The sequence below is a fragment of the Pseudopodoces humilis genome, chromosome 26, assembly GCF_049639895.1.
Source record: "Pseudopodoces humilis isolate 2021_Gansu_Grassland_sample_001 chromosome 26, ASM4963989v1, whole genome shotgun sequence".
In the NCBI taxonomy this organism is placed as follows: Eukaryota; Metazoa; Chordata; class Aves; order Passeriformes; family Paridae; genus Pseudopodoces; species Pseudopodoces humilis.
The window spans coordinates 4285638-4301408 of record NC_142225.1 but is presented as its reverse complement, the minus strand read 5'-3'; the positions used below and the strand labels follow the sequence as shown (position 1 = coordinate 4301408).

Sequence of the window (15771 nt, the reverse complement as noted above, 5' to 3'; positions counted from 1 at the left end):
TCATCCCAGCCACCTCTGGGTGGGATTTTGGGCTGAGGGGAGAGTTTGTGTTTGGCAGAGCATCTGTGCAGCTCATCAGCCTCCCTGAACGGATTTGAGACAGGTATGAGAGGTCAGAACTGCTGAAAGACAAGCGGATTGTGTGTTTGTTAAATACGAGTGGAAATGTTCTAATCTGCTGCTTGTCTGCCCAAGCTGTCAGACTGGCAGGGGGAATTGTTTGGCTTAGCCTTATTGCTCTTCATTCACACAGTTTTCTCCTCTGAGCATAAGTGTCAGTAGGAAAAAGCTACTGGAAATTAAAGTCTAAAATCAGTCCTCTGGAGAAAAGCCAGAGTCCTAAAAAGCAAATTGAAAACATAAGAAACCTGAGTGCCACGCTCATCTGGAACAACAAACACTTGCTAATGAAGCAGATGGGATTTACCAAACCACACTCCCATCCCCTTCCTAAATAGAGGGGGACACCAAAAACCAGCATTGTTGGGGTTTTGGGCTGTTAGGACAAGCTGGCAGAACAAGCAGGAGGGAGGAAGGAGCCAAGCCCAGATAACCACGTGCTTGGGGGTGTCTGCCACGAGCTGCCAGCATGGGCCAGGCTTTTCCCACCCTTCCAAATCCCTGGCTGAGGGCTGATAAATGGGATTTGTGTGAGTCTGACCACAGGCTTACCTGGGGGAATTCTGAGCTGTCAGGTTTGGTGGAGGAGGGGTCTCACAGATCCTGTGGCTGACTGCACTCGGTCTCTTGGTGCTGGGTAATTCCAGGTGCTGCTGAGGCTTTTTGGGGGGGAGATGCTTCTGCTCTGCTCCCTCAGCCTGGCTGAGGCGCTCCAGCTGCCTCAGGTGGATTTACACCATTATTTTCCCAAGCCCTGCTGCCACCTTGCAGCCTACAGGCAGCTCCAGAGCCGGTTCTGGAGCATATCCTCTCCCAGGGAATAACTGGAAAAGCTGTGCCTGGTATTTGGCCTTCCAGCCCGTTTCAGTTTTCTCCTGCACTGTAGACTGAAGCTTCCTGTGGTGCAGAGATCTCTGTGTGCAGTAGCAGATCTCTCTTTGATCAGGGGAGAGGAACCACAAATCTCTTTTCTCCAGGAAAGAACTCCATTTCCATGGATTGCTGGGCTGCATTAAAGCTCCTTTAAAGTAATTAGAGGGAGCCCACTGGGGCTGTGTGGTTGAGCTCATCTCCATTCCCCTGATCCCTGCCCAGAACCAGGAGCTGCCTTAATACACATTTACACTCCAACAGTGGCAGGGTTTTTTTCAGAGCCTTAAAAATAATCCACGGGAATTCCACATTGATTTCCCTGAGTGTCTTAAATGCCCTTATTGTGCCTCTGTACAATATCAGAGTCCTGCAGGGACCTGGATTAGTGGCAGGGCATGGCTGGAGCTCCTGTGTGAGCTTTGCAGGAGTGGGCACAGAACATCCCAGGGATGCTCTGTGTCCTCATCCCTGCACCAAGCCCGGCTCTGGAGGCCCTGGATGTTTTCCTTTGCTTCCATGACCCTTGGAGGAACAGCAGGGCCTCCCACCGTGCCAGAATTCCGCTCTCCTGCCTCAGGTGAGCCTCACAGGCAGCAGAAATTTCCTTCTGAATGCTTTATTTCTGAAGCAGCTTGGAATGAGAGGATGTTTCCCTCCCCTGCCTGCCCAGGGGGTTCACTTCAGCTGCTTTTAAGGAAGTGAACCACGGGCAGATTTTTGTCTGGAACGTACCTGATTGCTTCCCACCCCTGAAACCCTTTTGTTTTTAATGAACCCCTAATTCTGCCCTTGCCATTTCCATCTTTGTTGGCTTGGACTGCTGTGTGGGGGCATTTAGGGCTTGGAAAATAAAAATGTGTCTCCGTGCAGGGATGAGGTAAAGGGTGAAAGGTGCAGCATCCTTAAGTTCAGGGGTTCCCCTCTGAGTCCTCTGAGCTTCCAACCCTCCTGAAGAAGGAGCAGTTTGTCCCCCTCCTGCTCTGCTTTCTGGCAGGTTTAAAGTGCTGGCTGCTCAGGTGTTTGTTTATCCCCTCCTGTCTCCTAGAGAGCGAGCCCATCGAGGCCATAGCCAAGTTTGACTACCTGGGCAGGACTGCACGGGAGCTGTCCTTCAAGAAAGGCGCGTCTCTGCTGCTGTACCAGCGCGCCTCGGACGACTGGTGGGAGGGACGGCACAACGGCATCGACGGCCTCATCCCTCATCAGTACATCGTGGTGCAGGACACGTAGGTGCCCCCCTGCAGCCTCCAGAGCCGCCCTGGCACGGGGCTGCGTGGCCACGGCGCCGCGGAGAGCTCGGCTGGTCACGCGCTGGGAGGTGGAGGGGGGAGGAAAGGATTGGTGTGTGGTGTCTGCTGAAGGGGCACGGCTGGCATCTCCAGAGTGATCACGGCAGGCAGGTGCTCAGGAGGAAGGGGATTTTCCACAAGGGGTGATGGGACGTGGGGGAATGGCCTTAGGATGCAGGAGGGCAGGATTAGGCTGGGTGCATTGGAAGGGATTCCCTGGGAGGGCAGGCAGGCCCTGGCACAGGTGCCCAGAGCAGCTGGGGCTGCCCCTGGATCCCTGGAAGTGCCCATGGCCAGGCTGGACGGGGTTTGGAGCAGCCTGGGGAAGCAGAAGATGTCCCTGCCCACAGCAGGGAGGTGGGACAAGACGATTAGGATCCCTTCCAGGGGGACCATTCAGGGGTGGGAATGACACCGTGCTGCCATAGAGCTGTACTGCAAATCCAGCCCTGCTGCCCCTGCTGTGGTTGTGACACCCTCCCCTCCTCCTTCCTAGCGAGGATGGGATGTCGGAAAGGTCCAGTCCGAAGTCGGAAATAGAAATAAATTCTGAGCCACCGGAGGAGAAAGTGACGGCCAGAGCCGGTGCCAGCTGCCCGAGCGGGGGCCACGTCGCGGATATTTACCTTGCAAACATCAACAAGTAAGAGCAGCCTTGCTTTGTTTTCCCTGCCTGTCAAGAGCTTGAGTCCAGTGAGATGCTTCCTTCCCTGAGAAAGATTCATTAACAAGCACTGCCACCGCTTTTCTCTGCTTCCCCCTCTCTTAACTCATGTTTTGCTGTCCCCTCTCTGTCACCGGCGTGGCCGTGGCTCATTTGAAGCCCCCCTGGTTTCTGTTCCCTGTCTCCAAGGTGCCATCTGGTCCTGCTTTCCCAAACCCGCCCTGTTCCGTGCTCTGAGCGGGCAGAGGGAGGGAGGGGAGCGCTGGGCTGAGATCTCGTCTCGTTGTCCCCATCCCTCCTCGTGTTCTGTCATCTGTCACGTCTCCTCCACATTCACCACGTGCTGTTGGGTGGGGTGGGGGGACAATTCCTGCAGGAAGCCGTGTCCCAGTTTGTGATAAATGCCATACCTGCAGTCCCTCCATCTGGCACTGCCTGGAGCACTCCTTTGTTTCTGCAGCACTCCTCACCTCGGGTTACTAACCATATGCTTGCAGTGCAACTGCACAACCCCCTGTTGCTCTAACCTTGCCTCCTCCACCAGAAATCGTTGCTTTAGCCAACACTCAACATAACAAAAAGCTGGAGAATCGAGCCAGGAGCAGACTAAATTCCATGATCTGTTCAATCATTTTTTTTCCTAGACAGGCTTATCCCCCATATATTTCTGATTATTTTCCTTCATGTTAAAAACCTCCACCTCTCTCCGTTGTGCAGTGAAGGTATTATGTGATAATTGCAGTTTGATGGGAGGGGATGTTCTTAACCTTCAGTTAATTTAACACAATGTAGTCTATAAAGGCATTAACACAAATGCATCCTTTTAAAAGGTTTGGTCCCTGCTCATGGCCTAGAGAGCCTGGTCCTTCCTTCTGGGATTCAGCAGAGCTCCAGTGATATCTGGGAAGCCGTGTTAATCTCCATCAGCTTGGGATCTGGGCTTTCTTTTATGATATTTGCTGTCTGAGCCACTGGAGTGGCTGTTCTGGCAGTTATGGAGAGATTTGTGTAATAACAGACCTGTGCTGGAGCTTCACCATCTGCTGGCTTTGGTAGAGTTGTGTGCAGTGGTTTTTAGAAGCCTGGGGAATGTCCACTCCAGTTTTGGGTTTGTTTTTTCGTTTTGTTTTGTTTTGTTTTTTCCCCTTTACTAGGGAACCTGATATTTAGCAATAAGTAGCATAAGACTCATTTTGTTGTTTTTTCTTTAGGAATGAATCTCCTGACCTATGTGTGAACAGACTTGAGCAAAATTAAATCAGATGGTTTCGCAATGACAGTTGTGCCACCCACTGAATTATTATTTGGATGCCAAAATCCTACTGGAGTTAACACTTTCTTGCAGTTATTCATGGGGCTGGTGCTATATATATATAAATGGATCCTTCCCTGTATAATGGATGCCAAGCTTCAGACCTATGGCATAAAGTATTCTGCTGCATTGGCCTTCCCATGATTTGAGTGGAATCGTGCTGTCAGACCTCATGGTGCTGGGGCAGAAACTAAATTCTTTGGACCAGTTCATCCATTTGACATCATCCCTTTGGTTTTATCTGTAGCCCTGCATAGATAATGCCTTGTGGTCCTGCCAAAGCCATGAAAAAGAACCATCTCTTACCACCAGCAAACATTGGAAATGATCATTAGCCCCAAACTGGGGGTCTTTGCTTGCTGATCTCTGAAAATAATAACTTGATGCCTTGGGCCAGGAGCTTAGTAGACTTATACTGTCAAAGATTGTAGCTCTGCTCTTGGAATGTAATAAAAACACATCATCAAAACCTGTCGATGGCACAGAGGGTTTGTTTCTTTTGGTTGGTTTTTGTTTTTTTTTTGTTCCAGTATAAATTCTTCTCCTCTTGACCAAGTTAATCACTTTCCACCCAAGTTTTCTGGTTTTGCTATGAATGTGCACAGCTGCCAGGACTCAGTCTTGTTGTTAGAAGCGTGAAACTGGAATGATTCATAATTTATAATTATTTCACTGTACCGCAATCACTCCTCAACCCCCCGGGTCTGTTTGTAATCTGGGCTCCTCTGTGTCTCTTCCCATTGTCCTGTGTGTTGTTTTTTGGGGGGATATCTTCAAATGACAGCCCTGTACCTGCTTGTATTGACTTGTTTTGCTTTTGTGACTGAAGGCAAAGAAAGAAACCAGAGTCAGGCAGCATCAGAAGAGCGTTCCGTCAAAGTGACAGCCACGGCCTAGGTAGTTCCCTGGCAGAACCAGCCTCCCCCGGAGCCATAGCCGGTTCCAGGCCCTCATCTCAGCCCATTATGAGCCAAAGTCTTCCCAAGGAGGTTCCAGACAAATGCTCCATCAGTGGCCACGGCAGCCTCAATTCCATCAGCCGGCACTCGTCGCTGAAGAGCAGGATGGACAGCCCGCAGATCCGCAAGGCTGTCACGGCAGGGAGGTCCAAGAGCTTCAACAACCACCGGCCCATGGACCCCGAGGTCATTGCACAGGTCAGCAGCGGCTTCTGCCCCGAGGGGTTTGCCTGGGGAGCTCGGGGATGTGGGTGCAGGAGCTGTTGGAGTGTGAGGTGTGGTTTAATCCCATGTCCGTTCCCCAGGAGGGAATCCTGTGGATCAGGAGAGACTCTGGGAGCTGGGCCTGGCTGGAGAGGAGAGGGCTGAGAGGGGATCCCATGAATCCCATCCCATGAATCCCATCCCATGAATCCCATCCCACTAATCCCATCCCACGAATCCCATCCCACGAATCCCATCCCACGAATCCCATCCCACGAATCCCATCCCACTAATCCCATCCCACGAATCCCATCCCATGAATCCCATCCCACGAATCCCATCCCACGAATCCCATCCCACGAATCCCATCCCACTAATCCCATCCCATGAATCCCATCCCATGAATCCCATCCCATGAATCCCATCCCATGAATCCCATCCCATGAATCCCATCCCATGAATCCCATCCCATGAATCCCATCCATATCCCCAAGGATGGTGCCAGGCTTTCTTCAGCAGCAGGACAAGGAGCCACGGATTAAAATAAAATAAAAAGTTAAAATCAAACAAAAAGTTCAGCCTCAATGTGAGGAAGAGCTTCTGTCCCTGAGAGCAGCAGAGCCCTGGAGCTGCCGGGGAGGGAGTGCAGTTCCCCCTCTGCAGACACCCCAAAGCCACCTGGATGAGTTTCTGTGTCACCTGCTCCAGGTGACCCTGCCTGGACAGGGCTTGGACTCCAGAGGTCCCTTCCAACCCCAAGCATTCTGTGATTCTCTCAGTGCGATATTAACTCAGGGCACAGCCCCAGTCTGGGTTTTCATCCTCTCCATGTGCAAGGCGCTGCTTTCCTGAGGGGAGGTAAAGAGTCAGGTCCTTCCTCCGTTAAAACTTGGCTCTGTTCGTTACCCAGAATTTAATCTCAACACTAAAAACACCCGTTTCAGAAAGTGACACAGATTCCAGAGCTGTCAGCAGAGAATTGAGCAGTCATAACTGCAGGACATGAGAGAAATGAAGTATTTACTGTGGATTTAACCGTGCAGGCTGCTGACTTGTGGCGTCCTCATCTTGCAGGGCTCAGGGTGTGATCAGAGACCAGCTCTGAGTGCAGCCCTGCTGGTTTTCAGGAGTTTGTTATTTACACAAGGGCCTTGAAGTCGGGGCTGGCTCCAAAAGGTGTGAAGTTACCCATTTCCCTCTTCCAGCAGGGCTTTTCCCGGGTGGATTTGCCTGCACTTGCATTTCTCTGTACCCACTGCTGGCAGGGTGGGATGGATGGCTCTGGCTGGAGCCAAGGAATGCTCCGGGCTCGGATTACAAAACCAGCCCTGGGAGACCTGACTGCTCTGCCTGGCTCGGGGCTCTGCAGGTTCCCAAGGAGCTGGGGGGAAATACGTGACAATCAAACGGGATTTTTATTGACAGAAATCATAATAAAGTCATAAATAAGGGGCACACTAAAACCCGATGGGTTTAATGCTGATGGGAGTTTGTATTTTGCCGTTTTGAGTACCCTGAGCCCAATTGTTACAGTGAAAATGTAGTGAACAGCTCCTGTTGTCTTGGTGTTTCCCTCTCCTTCCGAGGCTTTGGTTGATATAAATCAGATTCTTTGTTTTTTCAATTAGGCTCTGACTGAAGTTGTTCTGTCTCCTCTCCCTGCCAGAACCTTCGCTCCATTGTTTCACTGGAGAAGAGTCTGGGGACAAAAAGGAAAGGGGAGGGGGAAATAAATAAAAAAAGAGGAGGGAGAAAAACCCAAGCTGTGTTAAATCAGAGTTTTTCTCTGTAGTATCTGCTCGAACACCATCCAATAACCATCTTACATATTTCCCCAACTTCACAAGGGAAAATCTGCCTGGCCTCAAGATAGAGTGGGAGGTGTCAGATTTCTGCCTCTGCTTTCTTCCACCATCCCTTGACTGATTTACCTTCCCCACCCCCTGAAAAAGCTCTGAGGAAGCTGGAAAGCTGCAGCCAAAAGTGTGAGTCACAGCCAGGCTGAGCTCTCCTGCTCCCCAGGGAGTTCTGTGCACCACTGGACTCTCCAGCAGACAGTGTGGATGCCCTGAGACAAAAACCCCGTGGTTTTAGCTCAGAAGTTCTCTTTGTATTTATCTGTTTAATAGCTGTAATACTTTTTAAGAGGAAGGAGAAGGGCCAGTTTTGGTTTCTACACGTGTTTCTGGCATCTTCCGTGTTTTCTAAAACTCTGAGTCCTGTGAAATACATTTCTGGGAACAACTCAGCAGGAAAACCAACAATCCACGAGGATTTCAACATTCAGTGTGTGGCCCATCAGCCGATGTCCAGGCCATCAGGAATTTACTCTCCCGAATTTCACGTGCCAAACAAAACCGCAAGAATGGGCACTGGTGCTTTGGTTTCTGTTCCTTGCTGCAGTCTGGGGCTTTTCTCTGAAGCCTGGGCAGCATCAGGAGCAGTGAAGGGCCAGATTAGCATCAAGGCAGCGCTAGCAATTATTTTGCTCCCCGTTGCTGGAAAATGTTAGTGATTATTGGCCGCGGGATGCGGCGCTGCACAGTTTGGTCCTTGACCCGAGGTCGGTGTTTAGAAAACAAAAATGTTCTCAGAATCTGCCTTTTGTCTGGTTATTTGTGTGTCTGGGCCGTGCCTTCACCGGGCTCCTCTGCTGTGCTTGCAGGACATTGAAGCCACCATGAACTCGGCCCTGAACGAGCTGCGGGAGCTGGAGAGGCAGAGCAGCGTCAAGCACACGCCCGACGTCGTCCTCGACACCCTGGAGCCCCTGAAAACGTCCCCGGTGGTGGCCCCCACCTCGGAGCCCTCCAGCCCCCTGCACACCCAGCTGCTCAAGGACGCTGAGCCCCCGTTCCAGCGCAGTGCCAGCACGGCTGGGGACATTCCCTGCACCTTCAGGCCCGTCAAGTCTGTTAAAATGGCCACGCAGGTGAAGCCGCCGGCCACGCGGCCCAAGCCCGCCGTGTTCCCCAAAACCAGCGCCACCAGCCCCGGCGTGGCCTCCTCTGCGCCCCAGCAGCCCCCTGACAAGTCCTGTACTGTCTGATCCACTCCCTGCTGCTCTCTGGGTACAACTCCTGCTGTTCCAGATGAAGAGAACTCTGTCAAAGACATTAAAATTCCTGTTTAACGAACGCTTGGGCTGAAGGTGGGTCGTGAGCTGCTCCTGAGCGGCGACAGCCTCGTGCCACGTCCCCAGGACAGCTCCTGCCACGCTTGGGGAATCCACAATCCACAATCCACTGTGAAGCTGAGCAGGAAAACACCAAGGGATGAGCTGGAATTTGGTTTCGATGCCTTGTTCAAGTGTTCGGCCGCTGGAAGGAACATTTGGTGGTGTCCTGTTTTTGGATACTGGTGTAGTGACTTCTATATTCTGTGTTTCATTTACCACAGGGAAACAATAGGATAGATTTTAGTCTATTGCATGTTTTGGTGCCACTGGTTACGTGGAGCTTGGACATGCCTGTTTCTTGTGCATTATTATTATTATAATTATAATTATTATTATTATTATTCCCTCGCCCGCTGGTGCCACGGTGGTTAAGGGTCTGTCTCGACTTCCATCACATCCTCTGGTTTTGTTTGTTTGCTCCCCATTCCTCCCCCTCAGGGCCAAAGCCTTTGGCCATCCAGCCTCATGCTTTAGTTGTCATGGAAAAAACAGTTTACTCTGGAACACTCGTAGATTTTGTGGAGTTCTACGTAAGATGTGTCTGTGCAAATATAAACAAACACGTTCCTGAGGGCTGGGAGCACAAGAAAGAGCCCAGTTGTTGCTTATGGACAATCCTCACTGGTTTCCCCCTTTGCTCTCCCATATTTAAAAGCAGTTTTTTCGTTTCCAGTGTCACTTTCAGCCCGTGGGCTCTGACGCGCTGTTTGCTCCCGGGAGACTGAATGTACGAAAAACACAACCCAGATCATTTTGAGAAGGAGGTGCTCTGCTGGGACCCCACCCCCAACACACACTCTGCTGGTTTGCCCGTTCCTCAGGACAGATCCTGACCCCAAGCCCAGCGCCAGGCACAGTAAAAACTCCGCTCAGGAGTTCTCCAGCTCCCTGCCTTGTCCTGCCCTGGGCACCTCTGCTCTTATAGAGCAGTGCAGGGAGCTCTGCTGGGGACAGGCAGGTGACAGCACCTCTGGAGTGGCTTCCCTCCTGCTCCACGCAGGACTGACCTGTGAATGAATTCTTTGCTATTATTTGTATTTATCCGTAGCCAGCAGCACCCACGGACTCGTTTGTACTCCGCCAGGAGCTCTCTGGCGTTAATTTAATTTAATAATTGAGAGGAGTGCAGACTGGCTGACCCCCAGCTCGCCTCATTCCTCGGCTTTTCCAGGATTTCAGACCAGCTGCACCTCTTAGGCTTCCGTCAAACAGGACCAGATAAGGAAAGTCATTCTTCTCACCCTTTTAAGCCGAGTTTCCTTTCAGTTTCTGGGTTCCTGGTGACTGCAAAGTCACTTTAGTTGGCACGTGAAAAAAGAAGAAGCAAAGAAGAGTTGCTGAAATGTCCTTTCCTGATGCATTTAGGATGTTACTTGGAAAAATGGAACGGGGTCTTCGTGCATCCCTGTCCATCCCCACACGCACATCCCCCTCTCTACAGAAGCAATCAATCCCTAATTAATGACTTTCCAAAAAAAGCCAGCTTCCCCTGGGCCCTGCATGAAGGACACGTGAGAATTTGGGGAAGGTTTTGGTGAGAACATTTCTCCTTTCCCCATTTCTCCTGAGCTTTCCTGGGGAAGCCCCACGGTACGAGCGTGACTGTCCCTGCCCCTCCAGGAGATGCCACCAGTGCCACCAGCGACCTTTGCTCTCAGGTTCTGATGGACTTCCACCACCAAGGAATCACTTCTTCATTTTGGGGAAAAAAGAAAGAAATAAAATGATTAAACTCGTAATTTTTTGCTCAGGCAGAACTTTCTGGCATTTCCTTTTTTAGTAAGAATTTTTGGGTTTTTTTGATTTCTTTTTTTATTTTTTTTTTTTTTTTTGGTCTCGAGTGACCGAAGTTAATCTGTGTCAAGAGCAGGATCTCTGTAAATTGACTTTGCCTCATTTTAATGCCTTATTTTCTTTTTATATTTTTATGCCTAGCATTCAATATTCCTAAGAATTAAGTGTTCAGCCACGCACAGCACATTGGAGGAGCTGCTCTTTTCCAGCTTCAAGGTCTGAAGTGTGGAATTAGATGGAAACAAAACGAAAAAAAAAAAAAATAAATATATATAAAAAAGACTTCAGGTTACTGTAACAGCAACTGTCTGTATCTGAATTATTCCTGTGCTTCTCTAGCATCCACAGCTCTGGGACAATCCTGCTGCCAAGGTGCTTGGCAGGATCACCTGGATATGGAGCAACTCAACTGGAATTGTGGTGTGCACTGTGATTGACACAAGCAATAGGACAGGCTGCAGCTCGTCCTTCCTCTTCCTCAGAAGAGAGCAGGGCGGTGAAACCGGAGAATCACACGTGAAATAACGGGGGGAAAAGGAGATTTTTCAGCTTGTCAGCCTGGCTGTGTGAATGCACAAGGCTGAGAGGACGTGTGCCCTGAGTGTTTCGTGAGCAGTCGCTGCCGGAAAGGGAGGAAGGAGCAGCTGGGGATGTTCCCTCCCTGCGGATCCGGGAGAGGAGCACGCCGTGCTTTGCTTGGGGAGGCACAAATGGCACTCCACATCTTCGCATCCCAAGGAAATTTTTAGCTCTTCCACAGAAATCCTCTTGTCGTGACTTTTGTTGTGTCAAATATAAAAGACGAAAGAAGTGTTTGGTAACTGGAATTACGTCTGTCTGTTCCATAGTGCTTTGTATGAACCTTGTTCATCAGGTGTTGGATTGAAATAATCCAAAAGAGAAAAAAACAAAAAACAAACAACAAAACACTTTTAAAACAAAATACGGTTTTAGGTGATCAATCTGAATGGTTTCTGAAGCTCAGACCTTTTCTGGGTTATTTCCCTAGTTGGGAATGGAGCAGTGTGCTTTAACCATTGCTTAATTTCTGCCTCTCTGAGGTCATCCAAAGTTTATGAATTGTAAATTTGTCCTTCATGTCCGAGCAGTGGGACACAATCAAACCCTCTCAGTTTATCTGTACTGGGTATTTTATTGCAATGAAAATGAGTAAATAATTAGAGTGCACTGTGACAGCAGAACAAACAAACAAACAAACAAAAAGTTGTTGTATATGTCTGTATTTTGATACCTGTTCAAAAGGAGTCTTTGGGTTTCCTGTGCTGAATACCTCATGTGTCGGGTTTTGGGAGGTTTTGTTAATATTTTTTTTTTTAATTTTTATTTTTTTTATTATTATTTTTTTTTCTTTTTTTAAGGCAAGATCGTTCTTGCACAAAAGTAGGTTAAGATAACCGAGTTCTCATAAATTTATTTACTGAATCAAAACACTTCAGCTTGGCAAGAAACCCCATCTGTTTTAATTCCCCACCTTGCACTGGGTACGGGGCTGACCCGGCGCACTTGGAAGAGCTCCAGCAATACTGGGACAGGAGAAATTCCTTGCAGGTGGAGTTTGCTGCCTTATTTCTCTTCTTCTCTGTGTCAAAAACCTCAAATCCAGTGGATCGTGGCGTAGGTTTGGGGATTTACGGAGCTTTTGGGAGATTTTCCTCCGCAAAAATCGGCGTCTCCGCTTCTGAGCACCGCAGATCCTTCCCTGGGGAGTGGGCTGGGGGCTCCGTGTGGAGGGGACACTTCCAGGAGGTGATGCTCGCAGAGAGGAATCGGGAATTGATGGGAAAACGCCCCAAAAATCCCCACTGGGACGGTTTGATTCCACGAGAGGCTGAGCTCAGGCCCCTGGGCACGGTGGGAGAGGAAGGAGGTGGCTCTGTGTCCCCAGGTGAGGGGCACCTGTGCTTGGCAGGACCAAGCCCGGGGTGTCCCCCAAACACTGAACTCACCTGTGAGCCAAACCGCCTCAAAAACTGCTTCAAAACCCCAGGAAAACGGGAGCACTGGGGCATTTCCATCGCTTTGGGGCCTGTCCAGAACAGAAAATCGAGCTTAACAAGCCGGGGATTTATTTATTTCGAGATTTTTAGCTTTCACAAAAGTAACCAGCCCTTTTTTTGGGCTTATCTGGCCTTGGCTAACGCCCCACGAATGCATTTGGGGGCACAAAGCTGTTCCTTAGTGCTGGCAGCACAAGAGGTGGGAAGGAGGGAACGTCCTTCCCCAGGGACGCTCTGGGGAAACACCGAGCACTTCATGGACTGAACTTTGGGCTTTGAGCTCTTCCCACATCGGCTCTCTGTGTCTCTGTGTCTGTGTGACAACCTGGTACTTGAAAATAAGAAATAAAAATAGAAATACTTGACCCTCTGCCTGGTGCCTGCGGGGCCGGGATGGCCCCGGCTGTGTCACGCACAAGCGGTTCCGCCCACCAGAAGGCAGATGAATTCTTTTCCAGGCTCGGTTCTAGCCAGCAAACCATCCATTTGCGTGGTTCTAGAGATGCCAAAACTGCAGTTCAAGGCCTGGAAAATGCAAGGGTTTTGTTGGTTTGGGTTTTTTTTTTTTTTTCCTGTTAAATTTTGTGCTTCCTCTAACGAAGTTTGGGGTGAAAGTGTTTTTCAACGATGGGCCAAAAAGAGGCGAAGGTGGGGAGGGAAGGCAGATTCCTGCCGTGCTGATATTTGATCTGCCAAGCATCACACAGGGTAAACACTGGGCAGTTTGCAGCGGGAATCGTAGGTGGGCACTGTGGTAACCTTCCTCCTGGACTCCACCAGCCTTTCCTCCAGGCTGAGACGTGAAGAACAACCCAAGCCCTGGGCTTGGGCTCGTGAGTGTGCCAAACTGCTGGAGCAATACTCGTGAGCAGCAGCTCCTGCGAAAGCCCAGCTCGATGTAGCTCAGACGGGGCGATGGCTGAAATCCATCTCTGATCTCCAATTATCCATTTTCTGATTTGAGGCAGGAAAAGCGGGTTGCAAAACGTAGGAATTGTGGTTTTCTGTCTCAACCTGGGGTTGTCAACAGCGGTTGTGTCATGGTGGGATGGAGTGTTCTTGCTAAAACAAGTTTCCACTGTTTCATGTCTTCTACACCAATATATATATGGTGTATATATTAAACTGTGTAAAATTGTACTTTGTACATAGAACTCTGTACAATATGGAGGTACAGCCTTTTTTTTGTTGTTGTTTGGTTGGTTTTTTTTCCCCTCCCCCCTTTTTGGTACAGTATTGTACAGTATTAGGAGTCGATGTGTTGGAAGTGTTAAATCCATACTGGGGCAACAAAATGTATCCATTGTCATTAGCAATAGTTTTGGAGAAATAAATGTTTTGGGTATGGTGGAAACACTGACCTGAGGGTGCTGGTGTGTGATGTCCTGGGTTTGAGAGGGACAGAGGGGGGGAGTGTGGTCTGAGGGGGCTTCTGGAATGCCCAGGAATGTTGTTGGAGGTGAGGAAGGAGCCAGGAGCACACGGTGGGCACGGGGAGGAGGGGGACACCAAGGATGTGGTGATGGGACAATGGCCTGAAGCTGAATGAGAGCAGGGTTAGATGGAATATTGGGAAAGAATTCTTCCCTGTGAGGGTGGGCAGGCCCTGGATCATCCCAGGCCAGGCTGGAGCACCCTGAGATAGTGGAAGGTGTCCCTGCCATGGAATGCAGAGAGATTTTAAAGGTCTCCTCCAACCCAAACCATTCTTTCTGTGACCCCACTGACCCCTGATTCCGTGTTCCCCCAGCCTGGGCTCGCACACACTCACCACAGCAGGGTTCCCTGGGGTGAACACTTCCCTGGCAGCCACCTGATCTAAAAATGCTAAATCTTCATCATCTTCCTGCAGAGGATGGGCCCCCAGCTGTCTCAGGAAAGAGGATTTAAGATTGAGATTATGGATTTTTTTATCATTGTTATCATTTTTATAATTGTTATCATTTTCTCCCATCTCAGGCCTTTTTCAGAGCGTGGAGGGGGAACGTGCCAGGGCTGTGTCATTTCGGCTTCCTTTTATTAAAATTCAAAGGAATGACTTACTTTCAGTGAGGTTTGATGTTTAACTGAGGCATTTTGTCCCTGGGGTGAGCATCCCTGAGCTCCCTGTCCTACATCTCTTGTAGGGAACAGCTGGAAATCCGGGATGGTTTTACTCCAAAATCACATTTTTACTCCAAATCACCCCAGAGGCAGCTGGGCACGCTGGTGGTGGCTTTTTGTTTCTAAAACATGAGACAGGAGTCAGCAGTGAGGTGGCAGGGATAGCAAGAGATTTTGGATTTTCCCTTGGGCACTGGTCAGCAGAAGACGCTGTGATTTCCTCTTAAACCCTCAGCACAGCACGGGTGGGTCCGAGCCTCCCTCACCAACCCCATTATTGTGGTTTTTAACAAAGAAACGCCGTGCTGAGCTCTGGGAGGGTTCAGCTCTCAGGGAAATGTCACAGGTTTGTCACAGTGACACCGTGGGGACACCGCTGGGCTCGGGGGGCTCTCGAGGTTCCTGCTTGTCCTTTATTCTTCGGGCTTTGCTGCCACCAGCTGGAACAATTAATTCTCGTCACAAATTGCTCTCAAGGCCGGGTTTTTTTCTCTCCCAGCCTGTGCCAGATGCGCTCTCCCACCACACCAGGGTTTATCCCCTGTGGGCACATCCAGTCCTGGGGTTCAGATGGGATTGGGGAGTCAGCTGGGAGGAAAATCCTGCTGATGGGGCATCCATGGAGAGGAAATGAGCTGGGAATTTTAAAAGGATAGCAGAGGAAAGGATAATGGGGCTGGAAGAAGCCAGGGAGGTGTTGTGGGTGAATTCCCTGCACTCCCAGGCTTGGCCATGGGGACAGACTGGTGGCCCTGCTTTAAGGACACATAGAAAATAAAACTAGACACAATTTCAAGAAGTCACCCCGTCGCTTTCTCTTCCTGTCAGCTGAGCTGCAGCCAAATGACTTCAATCAAAGCGATTTCAGGTTTCCTGTGGTTAAACGGGCTGTCACTGCGCTCCCGCAGCTGCCGAGACCCTGCCGCCCCTTCCCAGCCCCGGGCATCCCTGGATCACCTCGGGGAAAGGGCCAGGCTGTGCCCTCAGTCAGGCTCTGAGGCTTTTCCAGGCGCTCCCACCCGCGGCTGGGAAAATGAAGCTCAACAGGAATTAAGGGATAATTAGGGGTGGAGTTTGTGCGCAGGCTGGTGAAGTGGTGTCGGTGTTGCGATGCCGCACACGCTGGTGAACTCTCAGACCTTTGGAGGCTTTGTTGGTGAGGATGGAGCCTTTGGAAACATCCACGCCAGCCTGGAGTAATTCCTGACAGTGGGGCCTTGATGCTGAGCTGGTCACGGTGAAGCCGGAGTGAGCAGG

The 15771-nt window shown here is 50.1% G+C and overlaps 1 protein-coding gene across 5 annotated transcripts in view; it reads left to right on the top strand.

Moving 5' to 3' along the window:
- Positions 1–13720, top strand: part of SRGAP2 (SLIT-ROBO Rho GTPase activating protein 2) — a 102877-nt gene extending 89157 nt beyond the window's left edge. For all 5 annotated transcript variants that reach the window (XM_088066955.1, XM_014258167.2, XM_014258168.2 and 2 more), the window contains 4 exons: positions 2039–2219; positions 2779–2925; positions 5088–5415; positions 8087–13720. In XM_088066955.1, the coding sequence (XP_087923081.1) occupies positions 2039–2219; positions 2779–2925; positions 5088–5415; positions 8087–8470 (1040 nt within the window). In that variant the 3' untranslated portion in view covers positions 8471–13720. The remainder of the gene's footprint in view (positions 1–2038; positions 2220–2778; positions 2926–5087; positions 5416–8086) is intronic.
- The last annotated feature ends 2051 nt before the right edge of the window (positions 13721–15771 follow it).